The sequence below is a fragment of the Aspergillus fumigatus genome, chromosome 4 (genome assembly GCF_000002655.1).
Source record: "Aspergillus fumigatus Af293 chromosome 4, whole genome shotgun sequence".
NCBI classification, from domain to species: domain Eukaryota; kingdom Fungi; phylum Ascomycota; class Eurotiomycetes; order Eurotiales; family Aspergillaceae; genus Aspergillus; species Aspergillus fumigatus.
In genome coordinates, this window is record NC_007197.1 from 1,719,687 (window position 1) to 1,743,377 (window position 23,691).

Genomic DNA, 23,691 nt, shown 5'->3' on the forward strand with positions numbered 1-23,691 from the left:
TGGTGCTGGAATTTGCAGATTATCCACAGTTCAAATCAGTGCTGTCAAGGTCTGACTTATCAGAACTTTTGATATCAATCTAGGGATGTTAATATAAAAGCTTCTCACCATGCCAGATATCCTGTCATCTATAACCACTCAAATATTCCACAAGTTTCTCCTTCAGATAATGATTCTAGAGAAGAATAACAATAACGCAGAGTTAGAGGAGATCCACGAGCCTTCCCCATATTTAAGTCCTTTTTATCTGACGTAACTTTGCCAAGTCTAGGATCTTATAGTTCTTCACCATTGGTAAGACACTAATACCAAGCATTGTACCTGAAGTAATGGTAATTACATAGTATATGTTTCTGGACTTCCAGCCTAGTGTTGCAGAGATAAGATTTACTAAAGGGTTTCCACAGGGTAGTAGGAGCGCAAGCATATTTATTACTAGAAGTTAGGAATAGTAGTTAGCATTTATCTTCATAGCAGATTATCCAATCATTACTTGCCTTCAGGTTCAAGGTTATAAACAACTATATGGTTCCAGTCCACGCAGCTACGTGGAGATCAACCACTATCAATCCATTCTTAATATCTTGTAACTTGGACTTTGCTATCCCTATAATGATTGCATCAAGCTAAAGCATTACTAACTATGGCTGTCGCCTGCCAAGAATTTAGGCATGTCATTTTCTTAAGATAGGGTCAATCACAGCAAATGCTAGATTAAGCCAGGCACTAACTAAATTATATTCAATATTAGCATTAAAAAAAGTACTATATAACAAAGATCGCATACCCTAAATATCTAAGCTTAAAGACATGTACACAGAAAGAAACTTGCTATATACCACAACAAGTTCTATGTGCAAAGGTTGGATCAGGGGAATATCCAAGCTCACCAGATTCTGAATCTGAGTGATAGATATGGTGGCTGGCTTTGGCACTGGTAGTGTAACTAACCTACTACTAATAATAGGATGTAGAGTGTTGCAGCTAGAGCAGCTGAACATTAGCCCTATAGTTAGTGATGCGCGCAGAACTTCGCCAAATATTTAAGAGCAGTTTCCGATGAGGGTGGTGCGGGATTATTGTTGCACATAATCAGTCTTGCATGGCTGAGAGACCTGTTTAGGATTGATGCAGACCATGGTGAGATATAGGTCTTGCCCTTATAAGTAGTGGTTATCCTCCAGCCCTTATCACCAACCAAGATAGCCCTCCACCAACGAGCTTCACCTTCTTCAATATCATCACCAATCGTGACCTCCACATCATATTTCCCGTGTGATGTTGCAATCATTCCGTTTATTTAATACTTAACCATACATTAATGATTTGAAGAGTGACTCAGGAGCTTACTCCACTGAATAGATAGTATATATGCCCAAGCCAGCAATAGAACCGTGGCATAATTGCCCTTATCGTGGCCATATAGGCCCTGGACGATTGGCTATTCCATAAAAGAAGTTTAATCAGCAAATTCCACCTTCAGAGGGGTCTGAGTTGCTAGTAGATGTTGGTGCAGTACAATTTTTGGCTCCAAATCGCAAAGCCCGTTCGAAGTTTCCCACTTTGATTTGCCTTTTACAAAACGATCATATAGGCCTGGTAGTATGCCTTTCTTAACACAGTCGAACAAAAGGGATTCGTTAGCAGGACGTACGCCGTGCGCGAGGAAGCTTAGTATTTGCGAAAGAATATTCCTGAGCTCAATGCAGTGAAACGGGAGGGTTCTGGAATCATCCGCATCAAGATATAACAACCAGAGGTTATAGCTTTCACGCAAGACGCTGTCATAAGTCTCTTTACTTGGGCGGACGATATCACTCATTGTTGGAAGGAGTAAAAAGGAACATCCACAGTACCTTCAGCAGACAGTCGAAGTGCACTTGTGCCTTGCATCCTTCAGGGCACGGCGCTCTTGAGTCAATATTTGTGGCTATGTCGAAAACTGAGAAGGAGTGGATGTTGTTGAGATGAGTTATTGTGAGGCTGAATAAGGTGATGATCTCAGCTCCAATTTTACCAATGAAGAAGGTCTGCCACAGTCTTACTTGGAACGCGTCTAACGGACTATTACCCCATAAACAGTCTCACTGACTGGGTTCCGATTGTCCCTGTACATTTTATAATCCTCGCTCAAACCACGCTTTCTTTCAGTGTTTTTCGACCCATTGTCAATACTTCCTCTGACGCACACAGCTCTGAAATCGATAGCCTAACTGCTGTTCCCCTTGTTAGGCTCCCCTCATGGCGCGCGACTCCAAAACCACTGTGATGCCTCAGCGAAGTCTAAGGCGGCCTTGACCGTCTTCTCCCTTGAGACGGTGTCTGGTTTACCTTTCTTATCTTTGGTCAAGCCTCCCAGCAAACTCGAGACGCTACTGAACACGTCCCCTACTTCCCTCTATAACTCCCTTTAAATGTCCCTCAGATCCAGACAGTCCACTAGCATATGGGTGACAGTCTCTTATGCGCCGTACACACAGAGGTTGTTATCGCGGAAGCAAAAGGCTTTAGCATAGGTGAATAAGTAAATATAACCTATGTGTAGCTATATCAATAGGTACACTTAGTTCCTGGGAAGGCTTCCATATAGCCTTCTCTTTTGTATGTTTCTGGAAGGATGCTTTCGATCTTTCAATAGGTGACCACCCCTCCATTTCCTGTTCCCACTGATGGAGGATATTGCCAGGAAGGCACGCGCTCTCCCTCGAAAGTAGTGGGAAGGGGTGCGTTTTGCCTAGGCGCGCGGCATCCTTAGCCAGTCGATCCGCAAATGTCATTTCCAGGGTCAGTGTGACTGTTTAACTTTTTCAAAAGCATCTCTTTTTCTTGATCTCATGGCATTCCACGCTGCTGATCTGTCTTTGGCCAACAAGGAGACTGTTGTTAAGGATGTATTCAGCCCCCTCTGCAGAGTTAAACCAGGTGCTGAGCGACGCAGCATCTCCCTAGCACTTTGTCCTTCTGCTTGAGCCGAGCCAACTCTTTGGTTTGACATCTCTGGTCCGCTAAGTCATTTTCTTCTATGATGTTCGCGCTGGCCTCTGTATTGGCATTCTCTAAATTTGAAGTCTTCTGTCAGGGTACGGTGTACGACAATGCTGAGCCTTGGCTTTACTAGTTTTGTGCTGTTTCTTAGCTCGTTCCACTATTTGGTGTTGTTTTGAGCAGCTTCTGCCGACGCTTGATCCCTAACGCGGATCACATGTCTAGTCTTTAGTGGTACCAATCCCGGCAATCTGTGCGTCTTGCGTAGCTGGTGCACTCAGCAGGGCTGTACAAATGTAGGAATTCGCGAAGTCAGCAGGGGAGGTATTGGCCGAAGGCGTTCCCTTAGTTAGCCTCGTTGTCCTCTGGATCTACGAATGACCGCTGGGTGCTGATCCAGACGCATTTCTGGTTCTTGTCAGGGCGTTGGTAACTTGGCGGAGGGATCGCATTGCCTCCAAGCTGGCTGCTATGGCGGCCCACGATCTCTAGCCGAGGGCGACGGTGGGAACTATCGATGTGTGCACTCAAGGCTTTGACTTCCTCATGGAGCTTCTAATTCTGTTTGTGAAGTATGCATTGGTCGTGTTTGACCTCTTGTAGCTTAGCTTTGTAGAATTCATGGCGAACCAAGAGAGCTCAGCAGGCACTATGCCGCAAAGAGCATGCCTCAAGTGGGCGTGCGGCGCAGCAGTGTGGTGGGGGTGTGGCCGACAGCACACGTAGGGCTAGGTGCCCTTGCCATCAGCCTTGCTCCTGAACTCACAAATAGGCTTACCAGGCTACGATTCAAGGCCAGGGTCAGGTGGAAAAGCTGTTGCCTAAACGAAAGAGCAAACTTTTCTATCATTGTTCTTAATCGGTAAGACATATTTCCCTAATCTAAGAATAAACTGCCGTTCGTTGGATACGATGATGGGCGGAATTTCCTGATTCTCGTCCAATCATATCGCAACCTGTTGCGCCTAGACCTCCCGTGTCTCTGTGTGTATTTCCCGTGCCGTTGATCTGATCGTAGTCGTCGTAGAAGAGTAAAAAAAGGGGACCAAAGGACTGCAGTTGCCATTCCGAGCTGGCCGGAAATGTAAGCAATTGCGTGCTCGGATTTGCTGTTTCCTCACTTGTCTCATTGCAGCAAGAAGAGGAAAAAAAAGTTTTGGCTCATGAAGGTGACCAATGTCTTATGGACATGAACATAAATTGATCCAAAAGGCCAACGTGGCCCATGAATCTTCTTGGTATAAAAGGTCAAAAAGGAGTGGAAGAAGATAAGTTTAAGAAACGGAGGAAGAGAAAATTGTCTCCAGTCCGAGCATGCTACAGTCCTTTAATTCGAGAAAGCGATCAACGCTTTAGTTGAAGTACCACGACATGCCGTCGATACGGCCCGCACTGAAATCAGCCAGCTCGCCGAACAAGTGCCGGGACGCGTCGAGATCGGTGGGCTTGCAACCCATGCACTTGTCCACGACAGTAGCGGTCTTGGTGATACCGTTGTAGGTGATGGTCACGGTCTTGCCGCAGTCAGCGTCAGTCATGATGCCCACGGGAAGCGCGACCACGTTCTCAGAAAAGCCGTCGTTGGTCAGGCCGCAGCTGCTGGGAGCGCTGGCGGAAGTAGCCGTGTCATAGTACGTGAGCTGGCCAACGCAGGGTGAGCCCTTGGAGCAGGGGCCACTGTATCCGCTGCTGGCCGCCTTTTCAGTGCTACCGCTGTTAGCGGCTGGCGGAGCGGACGGGGCAGCCTGGGTAGTAGTAGAAGTGGAAGGAGCTGCGGTGGTAGCAGGCTGAGGAGCCGGCTCTTCAGGGATGGGAGCAGCAGAATCAGCAGCAGCAGCGGCGGCGGCGACAGGAATGAACGTAGCGACAGAAGGTTGAGTGGGCTGAGACTTGGTGGTCTCGGGCTGCGTTGAGGTCTCGATCGGCTCGGCCTGCTCGGGAGCAGCTGATGGAGTTGGGGTCGGAGTAGACTCAACGACAGGGGGAGTGGGGGCCTGCGGAGTAGGGTAGATGGTAGTGGTCACATCGATGGTGGTCCAGACGACAGTGGTGACCGTTGTCCACACTACGTCCACTTCACGCTTGTCAAGGTTGACAGGGGCGGCCGAGCTGATGGCAGCGAAAAGAGCGCTAACGAGCGCAAGGGACTTGAAGATAGGAGCCATTGCGACAGGATGATATTTAAAATCCAAGCGATTCACTGCGAGTGTTCCTTTATAGAGAAGGTGGTTTGTCGGGTATTATCGACCGTCGTTTTGATAGAACGATTGAGTGAAGGAAGGAATGGGGTCCAGTCAGATAGACAGACAGAGACTGCGCAGCAGTATGAAGTATCGACTGAGGCTCCGAGAGAAGGCTGGAGACTGGAATGAAGGAACGACAGGAAGCTGTCAAAGAGAAGGACTGTGGTGGTAGACGGAATGGAGAAGAGAGGAATTTGCGCGGAGGGAGGAATTCAGTATTTAACAGAACCCACCTGGGAATGGACTAAGGTAGCAAGTTGCCATGTCTTCCACGCAACAAGAGTCGAGACTCTCAAACAGTACCAGACTAACCAGAACAGGGTAGGTAGAGCAGGGTCATTGTTAGCCTCTCACTAGGGGACATCTACTCCGTACCTCACTAACTGGAGTCTAAGTGAAAATGAGGCACTCAAGATAATACTGAATTACCGATTATTACCTGTGGGTCCAGTGGGTCAGTGGACTAGTAATAAAATTTATGGATACTGGCCAGCATGGGATGAACCCATGGAATACTCTGTATAACCTGTGTGCAATGTGTGGTGGGCTTTGTTGGACAAATCAGACTGCTTTTGAAGGTTTATGTGGTCCCACCCACCCACCGTTCTCTCCCAGTTCAACCCCCCCTCCAAGTCCACACTGTTGGAAGTGAGATACAGGTACCGTTGGGAAGTACCATGAAGTGGTTGCTAGCATTCTTGGGCCGGGCCGTGTCCCAGGGATAGGTTGCTCTGGTTTCTGGTCATATGGGGAGAGCTTGCAACCTTGGGACATCAGCCAAGCTGTCCAGCTTACAGATGTCCCGGTACCTGACTCTGCCAACCAACGCATAGACTGGATACTTTCTGATACGTCGTCGATGTTCACCAGTAAGATGCCCGAATGGCGTGTGATTGGGATGAAATTTCAGGCTGAGCGGGTACCTGAATTTGGAGGCGTTGGAGATCAAGAGCGATTGGCTGATTGGCTCAAAAGGAAAGCCGCCGGTGAGGCACCCCTGCTTGGTGTTCACTCTTCATTAACTCTAAGCCTAATAAAGCTAGGAGTGGTAAGCTTACAGTTTATGATTGGCTGGGCGAGGCAACTAATTCATTTCCTTTGTCGCGTCTGTTTTCCGCTAAAAAAGGCTTCCCTACGGTGCCTGAATCTGAATGCGCCTCAGCCTCAGCCACAATCCTTTCAAACAATTAATGAAACATGGGAGGCTGTGTATGATCCTTTTTTGTTCTTGAACATGAATCAAATCTGTAACTTGCTTGATGTTGGACTGTACAGAGATTCTTTTTCCGTACAACCCGAGCCTTTCTCTCGAAAGAAGAGGCCTCAATCTCCACCACCAGGGTTCAGGGATACGAACCCGACCACTCGTAATGAGACACACATAGTAGAACTGACGACAAAAAGATCCGATTCGTACCCGGCCACTATTCGACCGTCTGACATGTGTTCTGCGGTGGTCCCTGTGAAGACCAGCAGTATTGGTCAGGTACGCGACCCAGTGCACGCCACCCAGGCACACCAGTCTAACACTGGCTGCCACTTACCAACTGAGACCACAACGCAGCAGCAACCATTGTGATTTGCGGATGCTACCGGTGAACTGGCTCAGTTCTCGTAGACTCATCGTCATCCTTACTCCATATTTTTGACTGGTGGCATCCTGGCTCTACTCTGTAGAATCAGGACTTGACAACACAACTGTCCAATAGATTATTTTCTGTTCCCGGGCGGGACTGTCGGACTTTGACCGGGACTGTTCGTAGGCAAGAATATCCTTGACAAGACAAGAAATGGTCTGATTCTCACAGGTCTCGACTCCGATCAATGATTATCGCATACTCATTCAGTCTGTATTTCGAAAAATTCTTTGTCTTTTTCTTTCAGAGCAGGTGGGGGAGGGTGTGTGTGCGTGTGTGTGTCTTTGCAGCAACGCCACGGAGTACACCCTACCAATCCTGACAGTGACGAGATTCCATGACGAGATTTCATGCCGCCCCTCACCAAAGAAAACAAGAAAACTCTCCACTGGATCTGTCCATCTGTGGCAACTGTTGACAAACTTGACTTGGCAAGATTCATGAGCATTGACCTCCAGGCTGTTCAAGGTAGAAAAATCTACACGGTCTAGCGTAGAGTCTGGACACTCGTCCCTGCAGGTCTTAATTAAATCGACCAAGCTTCAGGATTTGTGATCCATCAGCATTGCCTAGATATGTACTGTGTAGAGTTCTGGCTGAAATACGGTGCACAGAGGTACGCATTACTTAGGAACCAGTCGCTTGATCCGTACCCAGTAGTTCCAATCTGCTCTCACTGGTTATTTGCACGATTGGATGCAAAATCCTTCGACTTTGTCCCCCTTTACGCCTGACCCACTCCATCTATTGACACATCATTACTTAAGAATATGAGCACAAAGGAGGAAAGTGTGTGTCGTGGACTTCAAAGAAATTCATTCCTATTCATCCGAGTCGAGACACGATAACATGCTGCATCATTACAATCGACGAGTCAGGATCCAAGAACACGAAAACCCGTTTTCCATCAAACAACCAGCATATGAAGAGTAACATGAAAACTTGCCAGTATTGCTAGAGAAGAGCGAACATAAGAAAAAGACCATCAAGCTCATAATATAAATACATCAGAATCTGTACCAACTAGAAGCGCCTCTAGCGCCAGCCATCAATTATCATTATCCTCCCCGACTAACCTTGGCACATCAGACAAGCCTCCTTATTCTCGATGCTGCACTGAAGGACCTTTTGAGAGTAAATGTCGCTCTCCCGCTCGCCGCTCTCCCGCTCATCATCTTCCTCCTGGGAGCCGTTCACGCCGGTTTCACTATCTGCAGTGACATCGGCGGCAAGAGCTCGCGGGCTGCCGTCCTCGCTGTGGCCGTTGAGCGGAGCGCTCGTTGTACGAGGAACAGCAGAGTATGTGGTAGGCACGGATCCGGCGGCTCTCTTCTTGTAGGCAGCGTTGGCTCGAGCAACATTAGTATCAGCAACCTTAAGTTGCTCCTGATCAACAGTAAACTGGATGGGAGCGGAGGCAGCCATGGTTCGCAGGTAGTACATTCCAGTCTTCAAACCCATTTTCCACCCAGCAAAGTGCATACTGGTGAGCTTGCCCATAGTAGGCTCCTTCAGGTGAATGTTGAGAGATTGAGACTGGTCAATGAAAGCACCACGGTCGGCGGCCATCTGCAGGATGGTACGTTGGGAGATTTCCCACACGGTCTTGTAGAGAGCCTTGATGTCGGCGGGAATGTTGGGAATGTTTTGAACGGAGCCACCATCTGCGATGATACGGTTTTTCATGTTGTCCGACCACAGACCAAGGTCGACAAGATCCTTGAGAAGCCAAGGGTTAACGACCTGGAACTCACCAGCAAGAACACGGCGAGAGTAGATGTTCGAGGTGTAAGGCTCAAAACATTCGTTGAAGCCCAGAATCTGGCTGGTGCTTGCGGTGGGCATCGGTGCCACCAACAAACTGTTACGAACACCGTGCTGGGCAATCTTCGCCTTCAGAGAATCCCAGTCCCAGAGGTCCGTGGGGGTTCTGTCCCACATATCATACTGGAGAATACCCTGAGAGACGGGGGAGCCCTCGTAAGTTTCATAAGGACCAAACTCCTTGGCCAGCTCACAAGATGCAGTCAAAGCACCGTGATAGATGGTCTCAAAGATCTGGATGTTTAGCTGTCTTGCTTCGGCGGAGTCGAACGGCAGGCGCAGGGCAAGGAAGGCATCGGCCAAACCATTGACACCAAGAGCAATGGGGCGATGCCGCATGTTGCTCTTCTTGGCCTCTGGAACAGGGTAGTAGTTTACATCAATAATCTTGTTCAAGTTACGAACCAAGACCTGCACAACCTCGTGCAGCTTGCCGAAGTCATACTCTCCACGGGCCGCGTCGACAAAAGTAGGAAGCGCGAGAGAAGCCAGGTTGCAGACAGCAACTTCGTCAGGAGCACTGTACTCAATGATCTCCGTGCAAAGATTGGAGCTGCGAATAGTTCCCAGGTTCTTCTGGTTGCTCTTCTTGTTGCAGGCATCCTTGTAAAGCATAAAGGGGTTGCCAGTCTCGGTCTGAGCCTCAAGAATAGCATACCAAAGCTTTTGAGCCTTGATGGTCTTACGACCACGGCCCTCTTTCTCGTACCTATGTCACAGTCAGCACATACCCAAATAACTGGCAACCACGGCACAAACTCACCGTTCATAAAGAGCATCAAACTCATCACCATAAACATCTGCCAAACCAGGGGCTTCATTGGGGCAGAACAGAGTCCAGTCACCGTTGGACTCAACTCGCTTCATGAACAGATCAGGGGTCCACAGGGCGTAGAACAGATCACGGGCTCTGACTTCCTCCTTACCGTGGTTCTTGCGAAGATCCAGGAACTCGAAGATATCGGCATGCCAAGGCTCGAGGTAAATAGCAAAAGCGCCAGGGCGCTTGTTACCTCCCTGGTCGACATACCTAGCAGTGTTGTTGAACACGCGAAGCATGGGAACAATACCGTTAGAGGACCCATTAGTGCCACCAATGTAGGAGCCTGTGGCACGGATGCGGTGAACGTTAAGGCCGATACCGCCAGCTGTCTTCGAGATCATGGCACAAGTCTTAAGGGTGTCGTAGATACCCTCAATGCTATCCTCCTTCATATCGACGAGGAAGCAAGACGCAAGCTGGGGTTGGGGAGTACCAGCATTGAACAGAGTAGGAGAAGCATGAGTGAAGTATTTCTGAGACATGAGGTGGTAGGTCTCAATGGCCTTTTCAATATTGTTGCCATGAATGCCAACCGCAACACGCATCAACAAGTGCTGCGGACGCTCAGCAACCTTGCCATTGATTCGCAGCAGGTAGGACCGCTCGAGTGTCTTGAAACCGAAAAAGTTGTAGTTGAAGTCACGATCATATACAATAGCAGAGTTGAGCTCATCAGCATGTTTCATGACAATTTCATACGTCTCTTTCGAAATCATTGGCGCGGGTTGCTTGTTTTTGGGGTTAACATAGTGGTACAGGTCCGAGATGACCAGAGAGAACTGCTTCTTGGTTTGCTTGTGGAGGTTGGACACGGCTATACGGGCAGCTAAGATGGCATAATCGGGGTGAGTGACGGTCATGTACGCGGCAGTCTCGGCAGCCTGTAAAAAGGAACGACGAATAAGCAGCTGTCTTCTATATTTTGAATGGTTCTAAGCCATACCAAGTTATCCAGCTCAACAGTGGTGACACCCTGGTAGACACCAGAGATGACCTTCTGCGTGATAGCAGCAGCATCGACGTGTTCTGGGTCAAGACCATAGCACAGTCTTGATACACGTGCAGTGATTTTGTCAAACTGTACGCGTTCTTTGCGTCCGTCTAGAGATTTCGCATGTCAGCCAGAGTCCGACGTCCAGTGGCAAGAAGCCAGTCTGCCAGGAAGGGTTGAAGATTTCTTGTCCTGAAATAAGGTGAAGAAAATCTGAAACTTCCAGTACTTACCTCTCTTGTAGACAAACATTGTGACTAATATTAGAGGACTCGAGATTGAGGGTGATCAGGGACCAAGTGTGCGACGGGGTATGATATTGTATCAGGAGGTGAGAAAGGTACTCAAATGCTAACTCTTGAATCTAAAGGATGAAGAAATGAACGAAGGGGTCGTAATCTAAGAGACGGAAGTTGAGTAAACGGATCGAAGGGAGGCATGAGAGGAAAAGAAGTCGGAGGGGCAGAGGTATTGATATGTCGCCAGGGCGAACGCGTACCCTCGTGAGTTATCGACGCGAATTTTCGTGTTTGGACTAAATGGTATCCCCTTGAAGATACTGCATCCTTTGTAATCAATCCTAGATTTGTCAGAACTACGGCGGGCCAGGAACGCGCAGAAGCGCTATCACGTGATCTGTGATACATGACAAGGATTGCTTGTTTAGTGGTTGAGAGGCTCCCTCCTAGACACCATTGAATAAGACTCGTTTTCGATGATACTTCACCGCAACATCAGGTCATGCAGGAATGTTATTACGGAGGACAAAGAATAATCTCTGTTTGTACAGATATGTGTGCTTGTCTGTGAGGCAGTCAGAGTCAATCCATGACTCGAACGAGAATAGACAGAACAAGATGAAGCAGTAAAATGACGATATCCAAATGTCGCAGTACAACTGACGATCAAAAGAACATTTCGTTTATATCAAAATTCTACAGGGTTGCAGCAAAGCCGAAGAAGACGACAGCCGCAAAGGCTGCTGCGGAGACCTGTCGATCAGACGAGCCAGCTGAGACTGTCTGGGAAGTCGACGTAGCACTGGAGCTAGAAGTTCCGGACTTGTTCTCCCCAGAGCTAGAAGAGCCAGTCGCAGTAGCAGTAACGAAACCGGTGTTAGATGCCGAGCCCTTAGTGGAAGTTCCGGTAGCGGACTCAGAGGTAGTGGTAGAGGATTTGATATCTAAGAAATATGTCATTAATGATGCGGCCAATTAATCATTCAGGAACCCCGCGATGCGCCTCGGTACGCCCTGGAGAACATACCAACTTTGTAGCCTGCAGCGTCGCAGGTATCAGCAAACCACGACAGGGCTGCCTGCTCACTATCACCACAAGTGTTCGCGATCTTTTTCTGTACATCATCGCCATTGGTAACACAGACAGCCTTGAGGTCGGCGGGATTCTTCTCAGCCCTGTTGTGGGGGGTATCAGCTAATAGTCCCTTTGCCAATATCACATTCCAAAGATCGGATCAAGCGTACCCTACAACCGAGAGAAGGCAGGCAGGTGTCTGCGCAGCAGCGACAATGTTGCCCAGTGCCAGGAATGAGAGGACGAAAGTAGACTTCGAAAAGAACATTTTGATGGTGAGCGTCGAGACTTCGGACAAAGGTATCAATAAATACGAGTTACTCGATCAGGAGTGAAGAGTCGTAGAAGCAAATATAGTAAGGCGAATGAGTGACAAGTTTGTAAACAAAGAGCGACTGGAAGGTACTATAGAAAAGAGCGTATGTTGAAGGGTACGAATCAAATGAATGCCTGCGTAAAGAGCGACGGACAATAATCAGTAGAACGGATAAAGATCTCAAAACAGAATCATCCTCAGTTGGAGAAGCGAAGCGGGAATCTTAGGGGGCAAACGACCTTCGCGGAGCGCCTAGTGTCTCAAAGCAGTTATGACCCTGCTGATCGATACCTTACTCCGTAGGTCCCTGAGCAACCTAGTAATTTGTTGCCCAAGACCAATCTTACCATACGGCACTAACCCTGGCTGTGGTTAGAGGGCTGTGACACGATTGGTGGAGCTTCCAGGGAAGTTAAGCTTATGTAATAAATCACATACCCAGTCTCCCTTACTGCCTATATGTCCTGTGCCGATATGGTATCTGGGGTGGTGGGCAATACTTGTTTTCATATTTCATTCAGGAGGCGGATCTAAATGAGTAGTCCTGGTTCTCTGCACGTAAGTCATAATGCAAATTGACACGGACCCAGAAGCCATGAAGAGTCATCAAGTGGTGGTTGTATATGGTCGAAACCCCTAGAACGAAACATGACCATTCATCAAGAAGGATGGAGCAATCACCTATCCCACCGGGTATCATAGTAACTGGTAATAATCTCTTGGACATCCATCCTGTTATCGACAATCTCTTGTCCGTTAACAAGATCATTCTCCATCGCCCGTTTGTCCGCCTCAGCTTCATCCTTTGCGATACCCGCTTGCACATGTCGCCGAACCAGCCTCTTCCGAGCAGTCTCGAAATCGACCTCAACGAACCATAGCTCATCCATGAGCTTTGCTGCAGAGCTCCACGGCTCCTTGTTCAGACTGAGGTAGTTTCCCTCGAAGAATATTATCCTGCTCGTCGGAGCAATGGGTATATCGTCATCAACCGGATCCTTGACCGCATGGTCGAAGCTTGGAGCGTACAATATGCGCGTCTCTGATGTTATCGGCTCCCTCAGTGCCTGCACTAGCCTCAGAAACTTCTCGCCGTCAAAGGTGAAAGCCGCACCACGTCGCGCAGCAGCGTATTCTGGATCTGGCATCTGAGCTAGTTGCGCTCGTGTGAGGTGATAGCCATCCATAGGGATGTCCGCCGCTATGGGCGGCTGACTTGCATATTGATCTGAGTAGAGCTGGTTGATGCGATTGGCCATAATGCTGGCAAGTCCTGTCTTCCCAGAACCTGGAATGCCACTGATTGCAATCATCAAGCGAGCATTTTCTGGTAGAGGATGGAACTTCTCTGTGACATTGGTAGTTAGTCACATGTTGCAGAGCTTGTTAACGTTTGGCATATGACATTAGAGATGTATGGGCTATCAAATATCAAATGCAGCCGAGTAAACTCACTCCATACTTTATCCACTAGCCTGTCTACTTGCTCCTCCATGCTGTGAAAGTTCGAGGAACGATGCAAATCAGATGCAACCTTGGGATCAACAGAGAGAACTTCAACAAAGACGACTGTGTGAAAGCTCCCTGTATCTTGAGTATTGGAAATGCAATGGATAGTATGCAATTGCTCTCAGGAAGTACTTTATGGTAAGTTTTAACGGCGACACAGATGCATGTATATGTCAAAATCACAGTCTATCGCAGCTTAGAGAAGCTTATGAACATTGAAATTAAACGCAATCGGCGGGGCTCGGTCATTGGAGTGGGGTTCCATCTTCGCAACAGCGGAAACCCCAGCTACGTCACAAGAGGACTCGACGGTTTTCAACGGACATCATCGCTGGTCAAGCTGCCTACAGTGAGATGAAGACTAAGTGAATGAGCTATTTGATTGAATTCAATTAGGGTCTCACATAATGGCCACTGATGGGGATTCGAATTTACGATCTTCAGGTACGCTAAATGAGTTATCTTCAACTTCAAAGAACATGGGGACTAGCATGCACGTCTTCTAGAGTCCCGGATTGATTCCAGAGAATACCTGCACAGTCACTAACTTAAACGAGACTCGGTTTTATGGTTTTGATTGGGCAAATCACTGGTCTTTTGTTTTGAAGGGCTAACCAGCAACAATTGGAGCAAATGTGTACAGATATTCTGACACGATTTATAGGACTCTCAAGCAACGCCTAAAGGAAAGAGCTCCGCTCACTTGAGTTATTGAAATGAAACTAGCTCCGGAAACCCAGGAACGCCCATCAACCTTCTCGCTGAGACCGGAAACAAACCCGAGCAATTGCCCCTGACCGAGAACGAAGAAGGAATAGTCATATAACAGGTCAAAAAAGTATTTTCATAAAGGTCTAGCCGATGCATCCGTGGTTTCGGTGTCATTGGAACCATTGTTTGTGCCAAGCCTGTGGCCAATGGTGGGAGACAGTCCAGCTGCTGCCCACCAGTCATCAGGTATGACCTCCCTACGAGCAAGCCGATCCAATATCGCTTGCATCTGCTGCAGTTCTGGATCGGTAGAAGAGTTGGAAAAGGCGAATGAGAATGCGGGAATAGGAGGATGGCTACTCATTGTTGAGTGCAAGTCATCTGAGCGCCTGGAAGTACTCATTTGATGCATTCGGCGACGGTAGCGCCGCCACAAAGAGAGCTGATTAGAATCTCCTTCCGATGCAGAATCAGAATCGGTGGAACTAGGATAGTCACATGGATTAATATATTCTGGGTACGGATCCAGCACCATCCGCACCGTTGCTGTGCTTGAATCGAGGGAGCTGGGAAGTGTCTGAAAAGAGCGTCCTTGATTTCTTGACCCCGCGCTCCCAGATACATTCAGTCCAGATGCCGACGCTGAAGCAAAGGAAGAATCCGCGCTAGGCAGATTGTCATCGGGCGTAATTGTAGTCAAAAGGGTCTCCCACGCGTCATTTGAAGCGTCATCGTCTGGACTCATGCTGCGTTGACGGTCACCGAGGCCATCAACAGTCGTGTCGTGATGCATCGTTCGGTTCGCCTCGTTGACAGACCGCCGACCAACTCGCCTTAGTAAGGGTACAGTCGACCCAACGACCTCAAAACCCTCTGGGGGGAAAGATGAAAGGCTTGGGCGCGTCTGAGGCGGCGGAGATACTCTTCTGTGGTATGCAATAGCAGGCGCAAAACTTGGAGTAAAAGCAACAGCATGCTCGGAGCTCTGTCGGCGGCCGGAGTCAACCCCTGGTGAAGCGCGACGATACGAATCCAAGTTGAAGGTATTGCGAGGAATCCTCAATCGCTGGCCGGGACGTCCGTGGCGAAGGGCTTCGTGCAGCAAGCGTTGACCAGCCTCGCGCCTGTTGGCATCGCTGATCATGGAAGTCAAATCGAACGGATCTTCACCGGAGGTAGTATTCGGGACAGGGGACCGTATGTGACGCTGTAATCCATGCGCCTCGCGCTCGATTTCGTCTACGATCTCACGAGGGAAGGGTGAGTGTAACGAAGCACTTCGTAAGGTGGAAGTATTGTGACGCGAAGGGCGACGAATAGCGGCCTGGCGACGGATTGAAGAACGCGCAGCGGCAGAAGGATCTTTAATGGGTTTGTTCTTGCTGGCCTCAGGAGAGGACTCACGGTACATCCTGCGCGCGCATGTCAGTAAGGGTGGCTGTCCCATGCGCCGGCAGGCGACAGGCCCAGAGCGCGTTGAAAATCAAAAATACTGGTCAAACTTACGGGATACCCATGACTGGAAAGGGTATGCCGAGTTAGCAGATAAACCTCAGGTAAATCCCATAAAAATGCCTTTGAGAAAGAAAGTCACGGCCAAGAGGTCGCAAATTATTGAGAGAGAAAAGCGCGATGTTTGCGGAGAGGGAGGGGGCAAGAATAATGATGATGGTCTGCCCTTGTACAGACAACGGAGTACAGGGTAAGGTTCGGCCCTCCGTAGTTTTGGACTAATTAATGGAGAAAGCGGCAAGATCTCAGTTTTGCTCCAACGCCAAAGGGGGCCAAAGATATTCGCGCCTGAGGCTGCGAGTATGGAACGTAAGGAGGCTGGGATGTGGCGCTGGGAACAGCACAGAACTGCGCGTACAATGCAGTACGGAGCCGCCAAGTTTCCCTTAGGGGAAGTTCGGCGGTTACGAAATAAGGCCCCTTCATTTCGAGAAAAATACTTGGTGCCTCAGGACTCAGGCATCAGATCCTCACCGCCTGGCTGTCAACTTACAGAATGTCAACCTGCCTTGATCAGAAGATTGCGAAGATCTGCGCTTCTGAGCCTGAGCAGTTTCATATTAATCTCTTTTACCATATTTGGAGATCCTCAAGGCTGAGCCGACCTTGATTGCTCCATGACTGCCTATCCAGTCCAGAATCGTTCTTGATCATGAGGATTGTTTTGAGAAAAGTAGAGACGTCACACGATCGGAGGAATGATTGAGCTCGGTCTTGGTCGCATATCTAGGCTCCTCCAACAGACTCCTCTGTCATGGAAGGCCATCCACATTGCTGGAACCAATGGCAAAGGCTCCATTAGTGCCTATTTGTCGCACATGTTGACTGCGGGTGGTGTACGCTGTGGTCGCTTTACTTCTCCTCATCTTATCGATCGATGGGACTGCATCACCATAGGTGAGAGCGTTGTGCAGGAGTCGCTTTTTCGGCAGATTGAGGAAAGAGTCAGATTAAGGGATCAGTCACTGGGAATAGGGGCAAGTGAGTTTGAGCTGCTCACTGCCACGGCATTTGAGATCTTCAATCATGAGCATGTCGAGGTTGGTGTGGTCGAGGTGGGAATGGGTGGTCGTTTGGATGCTACGAATGTACTGAGCGATGTATTGGTGTCGGTCATTGCGAAAATTGGGCTGGACCATCAGGCCTTTCTGGGAGATACGCTAGAACTAATCACCCGAGAGAAGGCCGGGATAATGAAGCCTGGTGTTCCATGTGTGGTTGACGGCACCAACGCTCCCGAAGTGATTAGGACCCTTGAAAATCGTGTTAACGAGTTGAAGATCGATGCTGTCTATGCGCATCCTGATACAATATGCTCCCAGTCACCATGCCTGGGCCGTATCTTCAGGGAGCTTGATCTACAGCGTCATCAGCGGGCTAATATGTCCTGTGCAGTATCAGCGCTTCGGCTCGCCCTGGCGAAGGTCCGCCCAGGGCTCGAGGTGGACATGCTTCTGCCTTCCCTCAAAAATGTAGAGTGGCCAGGACGTTTGCAGAAAATCTCCCTCAGTCCTCTCACCGCCCGCACAGAGCCTGTCTTGCTCGACGGTGCACACAATAGCCAGTCGGCTGAGGTTCTCGGAGAGTACGTGAACAAAAATCTGCGTCCTCAGGGTAAAATCACTTGGGTCATTGCAGCGTCGCGTGGGAAGGATGTGACCGCGCTCTTCCATTCGATAATCAAATCTGGAGATAAGGTCGCTATCACGGCATTCGGCCCTGTCGATGGAATGCCATGGGTGAAAGCAGCGGATACAGAAGATCTGGCTCTCTGTATTCAATCAATTCCAGGCGTCCAAGACGTACGTACATTTGACGGGGACGTTCTTGCTGCCATCAACTGGGCTTGTACCGAAGCCGGCGACTGCCCCTTGGTGATTGCAGGGAGCCTATACCTTGTATCAGACGTTCACCGTCTCTTGCGTGAAGCGCGCAAAAGCGCAGAAATATACCGGGGTCATTAGAAGCATAATGATTTGAGATACCCTTTTTAGAGCAACGTTTTGGAAATATTACCATGTCATGTAGATAGACCAATCGATCATCATATCCAGCGAGTGAGAAGACTTCACTACGAGGGCAAGGAAAGACAATGGAAACGACAAACGAGATTAGTCCCTTACTTTTAACAATGGTTAGCTTGAGCAGGATACCACTAAGATCGTTAGGTTGTCAAGCTGGTAAGATCGGCTCTGATAAGGCTGATCGGAGATACTGAAGGAGCCGGTCGCTGCGTCATGGTCCATACGGGAGCTGACCCTTGTGGAGAAGCAAAAGTTCAAAAACATTGCTTTTCACTTTTTCTGCAACAGCGAACACAGCAGTAAGTATGATTTTTCTGGTCTAGTTGTGAGCTTATTCCTCTACGATAAGTTCAACTAACAAGAAGACAATCTTAGCATTTCGGAAGCCGGCCTCTGATGTGCATGTGCAGGGACGCGTCTATGCTCAGCGCATGTCGATGACTGTGAGAGCAAGAAGGGGCCCTGTATGTTTCTTAGACTTCTCATCATGCCATTTGTTGGCGAGCGGATTTCTTTCTGACACATTCTTTTCCCTGTACAGCTAGATTACTTTACTAACAGTCTTCTTCCCACGACAGAGCGTGCTGACATGACTGATCCGGCCAACCCCTGGCTCCTGCCCTTTTTCTACCGATCATTTTCCATCTGAAACCACCTGGTCCGAGACAACTGCGGAGACTAGCGACTCAATACAAAGGGGGTACCTACCTCTGAATTCTCCGGCAATGGTCTCTAGATCTAGTGAGGGGAATGAAGGGCCCCATCCGTCCTCGAGGACTCCTGGAACTCCAGCCAAAACACGAGTCTCCAAACTTGGATCCAGCCCCTCGAAAAGGGACGAAAAATCTGGCGAGGGCAGGGTGGTAAAATCTTCTGCGAAAGATGTCGCCGAGCTCAAAGATTATGTACGTATATGGCCCGTCTCGTGTACGCAATCCTTGAGTTGCTAACGCTGGCACGTTGAAGCAATTGGGCGACTGTTTGGGTAGAGGTGCATTCGGTTCAGTGTATAGGGCGCTAAACTGGAACACTGGGGAGACTGTTGCTGTGAAGCAGATCAAGTTGGCCGACCTCCCAAAAAGCGAATTACGAGTTATAATGGTATGGCATCTGGATCTGACGGTCTGTTGCGAGGAACGCCGTTACTGACGATATACGCTATTGCAGTTAGAAATCGACCTTTTGAAGAACCTAGATGTGAGACTCAGGTACAACAAACACAGCCGTCCCACGGAGCTAACTGAATGGTTGCAGCATCCTAATATTGTCAAGTACCATGGTTTCGTCAAGTCTGCTGAAACTTTAAACATTATCTTGGAGTATGTCTCTTCGTCCACCGACCGCTTAAGTATTGGAGGTGCTAACAAACGTAGGTATTGTGAAAATGGCTCCTTGCACTCTATTTCCAAGAACTTCGGTCGCTTTCCCGAGAATTTGGTCGGGTTATACATGTCGCAAGTTCTCCATGGGCTTTTATATCTGCACGAACAGGGTGTCATTCATAGAGATATTAAAGGTGCAAACATCCTCACGACAAAAGAGGGACTTGTCAAACTTGCAGACTTCGGTGTCGCCAGCCGCACTACTGGACTGAGCGAATCAAGTGTCGTCGGCACGCCGTACTGGATGGCTCCCGAGGTGATTGAACTTTCAGGCGCAACTACAGCTTCAGATATCTGGAGTCTCGGGTGTACAGTCATCGAATTGCTTGAAGGAAAACCTCCCTACTACAATCTTCAGCCCATGCCGGCGCTGTTCCGTATTGTTAATGATGACCATCCTCCTCTTCCACAAGGCGCCTCTCCGGTAAGTCCTTCGTCCCCTGTCGGATAGGCATCCTTTCTAATGACGATACCAGGCAGTCAAAGACTTCCTGATGCAATGCTTCCAGAAGGATCCTAATCTCCGTGTCTCTGCAAGGAAGCTCCTAAAACACCCTTGGATCGTGAATGCTCGTAGATCGGACTCAGTGGTGCCGAAGAAGTCTACGGAGTATGAAGAAGCGGTCAGAAGCGTCCAAGAATGGAACGAGGCTCTGCGATCTCCTGGTGCGGGAACTTTACGGAAGCCCTTTAGACACGATCGTCAGAGCCCAAGTCCCCTTCGTCGCAATCAGCTGCCATCTCGAAACACCCCCACTAAAGACGCTCTTCCAGCCCCCGTCGTTAGCAATGCCAAAGACCAATCTTTGTTGTCGAACGCAACTGCCGAAGATAACTGGGATGATGACTTTGCAACTGCCATTTCTCCCAGTGCGCTGCAGCTACCACATCTTCGGCCGCATGACAATTTCGGAGGAATGCTTTCCTCTGAAAAGCTCAAGGCATTCGCCTCACTCGATGGGACCGTTATCAAATCAGAGAATAGTTTTGGAGACTTCAACGACTCCTTTCGGACTACTTTGCACTGCGGAGAGTCGGATCCTCTGCAGACTATCCGACCTTTTCCATTCAAGCAAACCGGTACGGACGATGGATTCGCCCAAAAGTCGCCACTCCAGATGGAGCCCAAGAGGTCTACTCCTTTCGTACATAACGTCCCAATTTTGACACAAAATCCTGTTCCACCTTCGAGACAGGCTCGTCCAGCCTCGTTTTACAAGGAGAACTCAGTAGAGGATTATTCTGATATCATAATAACTGACGAAGACGTTTTAGGCCGAAAACTTAACGGTGTGAAAGTACGCATGGAGGCCAATATTTATCCGAATGTTGATGATTGTTTGTCTGACCTGTTTCAGGAGACCGATGAAGAGCGATATATCTCGAATTCAGCAGACCTTCCGCCGTCAAAGGAGATAGTCCGATATCACACGCCCTCTCGGGATGACGAGCAGGAACCCCACTTACGGAGGCAGCTCTCAACCAAGCGTCATAGATCAGCGGTAGAGATTCACAGATTTGCCGAGAACGAGAGAGACGAAGACTTCTCGGATATTCTGGGGCCCGAGGAGGTCGCCCTAGACAAGCCGGATAGCGATGGTAGCTCGGATAGAAGCACCTTGATGCTTAATTCACGACACTCAAACAATTCTTGGCTTGGAGACCAAGACGATGAAGATGATCCATTCGCCCAGTTAGAGGAAGGGCTCGATGAAATGGACTTGGAAGCCAACATTGCGCGCGATAAATATGCTAGGCTCCGTGGTCAAGTCGAAGGGCTCGTGAGCTCTTTGAAGACTTCTCAAGACGAAGACGTACTTGAGGATATCTCGGAGCAATTGTTAACGATATTTTGTGATCTTCCGGAAACGAAAAATATCATTATGAGTGCCCACGGCATGTTACCGATACTAGAGATTCTTGATACGTGCCGTCGACGCAACGTCGTCTCATGTCTCCTGAAAATTGTCAATGCAATTATTTATGAGGATTACGAGATTCAAGAGAACTTGTGTTTCGTTGGTGGAATCCCAATCATCAATGAATTCGCTTCGAAGAAGTACCCGCGCGAGATTCGACTGGAGGCAGCTGCTTTTGTACAGCAGATGTATCAAACTTCTACCCTAACTCTTCAGATGTTTGTTAGTGCCGGAGGGTTGAATGTTCTTGTGGAATTTTTGGAAGACGATTATGAGGATGAACGAGATCTGGTCCTTATAGGCGTCAATGGTATTTGGAGCGTCTTTGAGCTGCAAGTAAGTCCAGCTCATCAGACTAGGTTCACTCAACATCTGACACTTGCAAGGGATCAACACCAAAGAATGATTTTTGCCGAATCCTGTCTCGCAGTTCGGTCCTAGACCCTCTTTCACTCGTATTAAGCCGAGTATTGGACGAAGGGGGAGAACTCGCCGAAATTGTCGAGGGGCGCATCGCCAGCATCTTCTTCGTCTTCTCTCAGGCTGAAAATCATGTGAAGGAGATGGTTGCCGAACGAACTGTTTTGCACAGTAAGTGTGGATACTTGCCTGGCGAGGTCATACCTTTCTGACTCTAAATACTTAGGAGTGCTGAAGGAACTGAAGCGCATGACTCCTGCCCATCAAATAACGATGTTGAAGTTTATCAAGAACTTGTCCATGCTGTCAACTACACTTGACTCGCTGCAGAATTCAAACGCCATTGACGTGCTGACTGATCTCTTGCGGTCAACCATCAAAAGGCCACACTTTCGAGAAGTCTCCAACCAGATCCTGAATACAATCTACAACATGTGTCGTCTAAATAAGTCCCGGCAAGAGGACGCTGCATTGAACGGTATCGTGCCGCTGCTCCAAAAGATTGTTAAGACTGAGCGACCCTTAAAGGAATTCGCTTTACCAATCCTCTGCGATATGGCACATTCCGGAAAGGTGGGCCGTCGTGAGCTATGGCGCAATAGAGGATTGCCTTTCTATATATCCCTGCTTTCCGACCCTTACTGGCAAGTAACTGCCTTGGATGCCATCTTTACCTGGTAAGCTCATTGTTCCTTTCAGCAGTCGCGGTTTGAACTGATCTCTGTAGGCTACAGGAAGAAACGGCGAAAGTTGAGGAGCACTTGCTCAGTTACCACCCTGATCAGCCATCATTCACAGAGTCTATTATCAGATGCTTAACAGTCTCGAAGGCTAATGCTTTTGAGAATCTTCTTGAACCGCTTCAAAAGCTCCTTAGGCTGAGCCCTCCCATCGCATTGACATTCGCCCGGGAAGACATGTTTGTCCGGATCAGGCAAAAATTGCATCACAACAAAGCTGCTGTTCGCTTGAACCTTCTGCGAATTATATCCAGTATCTGTGAGGCCAGCGAAGACCACGGTGGTCTTCTGGCCGAGTATGGCCTTCTTGAAGCAATTAGAGAACTGGAGCATGATCCGGCTATCCTCGTTCGAGACATGGCTGGAAAACTCATTCAGGCTAATGAGAGAAGCGAATCCTATGGATTAGGGAAGCGCAGGCCAGGTGTGAGGAGAGGAAGTACAGCTACTACTCCGCCAGGTCTCTTGACAAACCAGTCTGCTCCGAGTACCCCTTCGGTCCCTCGCACGAACCAGTCGAAAAGCTACTTCGATGGGCGCGAGGTCCAAAGGCATCCGCGAAATGCTCTCAGTGGGTCAGCGCTGGCGCTGCGGCCTGCTAGTAGAGATGGTGCAAGTCCCGCTCTTGCCGTAGGTGGAAGCAAGGGCTCCAATGCCTCAAGCGCTTCCAGGAATCGGCTACCGCGTGGTATGTCTAGCAATAGACTGTCTCATGTCGAACTTCTACCAGAGGAAGACAGCAGGTCACAGAGCTCATTGTCACGTCGACCCTCCATCCTCCCACGACGCCGGCGTCAAACACACGCTGATGGTGACTGGTGACTCTGGCTTGTTCTGCACCCGCTTTCCCTCCTTCTACCTCTGTCCCCTTTGCTTCGACACCGCTTGGCATTCTAGCTCTCACTTGAGAGCCTGTAGATTTCCTCAGCCTTTCATCCAAATGCATTGCATCATATGGGCGTCCCTGAAGATTCTTTGTGTTCTACCTGGTCTGCAAAGAGCTAACGTCGAGTTATCATTGATTTCCTTGGCGCATTCTTATGTATAGTAATTTTATTGGCGTTAGTCGAGTTGTTGAACAATACAAAAATGGTGTTTCTCTCGTTCGGAGTCTGTATATCTGGATATCCATGATGTCTAAAGTCGTGTGGTAGGTTTGCTGCAATGCCATACCAAGTGCCTTACAGTGTGCAGTGGCAATCTGTACAAGATCGCCAGGACACTGCGAATGGTATGTGAAATCTTGAAAATCTCATATTATTTTCTCCGAGTTCGTTGGACTAGGAAAGATTTGATCTAAGAACAGCTTCTGACGCTCACCTCTATACCTGCACTTCCAGA

At 48.8% G+C, this 23,691-nt stretch overlaps 8 protein-coding genes across 8 annotated transcripts; 2 read left to right on the forward strand and 6 right to left on the reverse strand.

Annotated features, from left to right (window-relative positions):
• Positions 1-2,239: 2,239 nt before the first annotated feature.
• Positions 2,240-3,151, reverse strand: AFUA_4G06660 (uncharacterized protein; the record flags this gene model as incomplete). The annotated part of the gene is made up of 2 exons (XM_747067.2): positions 2,562-3,151; positions 2,240-2,398 (listed from the first exon to the last, which is right to left on the reverse strand). Exons 1-2 carry the CDS (start codon positions 2,775-2,777, stop codon positions 2,240-2,242), a joined length of 375 nt encoding a protein of 124 aa, XP_752160.1. The 5' UTR covers positions 2,778-3,151.
• A 464-nt stretch (positions 3,152-3,615) lies between these two features.
• On the reverse strand, positions 3,616-5,600 carry aspf7 (RlpA-like double-psi beta-barrel domain-containing protein). Its single transcript, XM_747066.2, has one exon. The coding sequence runs from the start codon at positions 5,148-5,150 to the stop codon at positions 4,338-4,340; it is 813 nt and encodes a 270-aa protein (XP_752159.1). The 5' UTR covers positions 5,151-5,600; the 3' UTR covers positions 3,616-4,337.
• Positions 5,601-7,566: 1,966 nt separating this feature from the next.
• AFUA_4G06690 (ribonucleotide-diphosphate reductase subunit RNR1) lies at positions 7,567-11,137 on the reverse strand. The gene is made up of 4 exons (XM_747064.2): positions 10,737-11,137; positions 10,456-10,613; positions 9,453-10,393; positions 7,567-9,398 (listed from the first exon to the last, which is right to left on the reverse strand). Exons 1-4 carry the CDS (start codon positions 10,753-10,755, stop codon positions 7,937-7,939), a joined length of 2,580 nt encoding a protein of 859 aa, XP_752157.1. The 5' UTR covers positions 10,756-11,137; the 3' UTR covers positions 7,567-7,936.
• Position 11,138: 1 nt separating this feature from the next.
• Positions 11,139-12,459, reverse strand: AFUA_4G06700 (putative GPI anchored cell wall protein). The gene is made up of 3 exons (XM_747063.3): positions 11,988-12,459; positions 11,770-11,918; positions 11,139-11,686 (listed from the first exon to the last, which is right to left on the reverse strand). Exons 1-3 carry the CDS (start codon positions 12,083-12,085, stop codon positions 11,439-11,441), a joined length of 495 nt encoding a protein of 164 aa, XP_752156.2. The 5' UTR covers positions 12,086-12,459; the 3' UTR covers positions 11,139-11,438.
• Positions 12,460-12,570: 111 nt separating this feature from the next.
• On the reverse strand, positions 12,571-13,852 carry AFUA_4G06710 (kinase-related protein). Its single transcript, XM_747062.2, has 2 exons — positions 13,589-13,852; positions 12,571-13,481 (listed from the first exon to the last, which is right to left on the reverse strand). Exons 1-2 carry the CDS (start codon positions 13,626-13,628, stop codon positions 12,811-12,813), a joined length of 711 nt encoding a protein of 236 aa, XP_752155.1. The 5' UTR covers positions 13,629-13,852; the 3' UTR covers positions 12,571-12,810.
• A 66-nt stretch (positions 13,853-13,918) lies between these two features.
• AFUA_4G06730 (uncharacterized protein) lies at positions 13,919-15,881 on the reverse strand. Its single transcript, XM_747060.3, has one exon. It carries the CDS (start codon positions 15,798-15,800, stop codon positions 14,487-14,489), a length of 1,314 nt encoding a protein of 437 aa, XP_752153.3. The 5' UTR covers positions 15,801-15,881; the 3' UTR covers positions 13,919-14,486.
• Positions 15,882-16,350: 469 nt separating this feature from the next.
• Positions 16,351-17,930, forward strand: AFUA_4G06740 (dihydrofolate synthase). Its single transcript, XM_747059.2, has one exon. It carries the CDS (start codon positions 16,564-16,566, stop codon positions 17,827-17,829), a length of 1,266 nt encoding a protein of 421 aa, XP_752152.1. The 5' UTR covers positions 16,351-16,563; the 3' UTR covers positions 17,830-17,930.
• Positions 17,931-18,053: 123 nt separating this feature from the next.
• Positions 18,054-23,664, forward strand: AFUA_4G06750 (serine/threonine-protein kinase). The gene is made up of 11 exons (XM_077804571.1): positions 18,054-18,188; positions 18,265-18,794; positions 18,856-18,990; positions 19,057-19,086; positions 19,144-19,208; positions 19,263-19,695; positions 19,748-20,569; positions 20,630-21,526; positions 21,577-21,781; positions 21,837-22,287; positions 22,338-23,664. The coding sequence occupies exons 2-11, from the start codon at positions 18,615-18,617 to the stop codon at positions 23,170-23,172; spliced, it is 4,053 nt and encodes a 1,350-aa protein (XP_077660717.1). The 5' UTR covers positions 18,054-18,188; positions 18,265-18,614; the 3' UTR covers positions 23,173-23,664.
• Positions 23,665-23,691: the final 27 nt, after the last annotated feature.

What these genes read in the sequence shown, in the direction of transcription:
- aspf7 (XM_747066.2), bottom strand. Translation starts at nt 5,150, where the DNA reads ATGGCTCCTATCTTCAAGTCCCTTGCGCTCGTTAGCGCTCTTTTCGCT.
- AFUA_4G06690 (XM_747064.2), bottom strand. An exon ending in CTGTTGAGCTGGATAACTTG is followed by an intron (nt 10,394 to 10,455) that starts GTATGGCTTAGA and finishes TCCTTTTTACAG; the next exon opens with GCTGCCGAGACTGCCGCGTA. An exon ending in TTTGATGCTCTTTATGAACG is followed by an intron (nt 9,399 to 9,452) that starts GTGAGTTTGTGC and finishes ACTGTGACATAG; the next exon opens with GTACGAGAAAGAGGGCCGTG.
- AFUA_4G06700 (XM_747063.3), bottom strand. Translation starts at nt 12,085, where the DNA reads ATGTTCTTTTCGAAGTCTACTTTCGTCCTCTCATTCCTGGCACTGGGC. An exon ending in TGCCTTCTCTCGGTTGTAGG is followed by an intron (nt 11,919 to 11,987) that starts GTACGCTTGATC and finishes CCCCCACAACAG; the next exon opens with GGCTGAGAAGAATCCCGCCG. An exon ending in CGCTGCAGGCTACAAAGTTG is followed by an intron (nt 11,687 to 11,769) that starts GTATGTTCTCCA and finishes CATATTTCTTAG; the next exon opens with ATATCAAATCCTCTACCACT.
- AFUA_4G06710 (XM_747062.2), bottom strand. Translation starts at nt 13,628, where the DNA reads ATGGAGGAGCAAGTAGACAGGCTAGTGGATAAAGTATGGA. An exon ending in GCTAGTGGATAAAGTATGGA is followed by an intron (nt 13,482 to 13,588) that starts GTGAGTTTACTC and finishes CCAATGTCACAG; the next exon opens with AGAAGTTCCATCCTCTACCA.
- AFUA_4G06730 (XM_747060.3), bottom strand. Translation starts at nt 15,800, where the DNA reads ATGGGACAGCCACCCTTACTGACATGCGCGCGCAGGATGTACCGTGAG.
- AFUA_4G06740 (XM_747059.2), top strand. Translation starts at nt 16,564, where the DNA reads ATGATTGAGCTCGGTCTTGGTCGCATATCTAGGCTCCTCCAACAGACT.
- AFUA_4G06750 (XM_077804571.1), top strand. Translation starts at nt 18,615, where the DNA reads ATGGTCTCTAGATCTAGTGAGGGGAATGAAGGGCCCCATCCGTCCTCG. An exon ending in GCGAATTACGAGTTATAATG is followed by an intron (nt 18,991 to 19,056) that starts GTATGGCATCTG and finishes ACGCTATTGCAG; the next exon opens with TTAGAAATCGACCTTTTGAA. An exon ending in CGAACGAACTGTTTTGCACA is followed by an intron (nt 21,782 to 21,836) that starts GTAAGTGTGGAT and finishes CTAAATACTTAG; the next exon opens with GAGTGCTGAAGGAACTGAAG.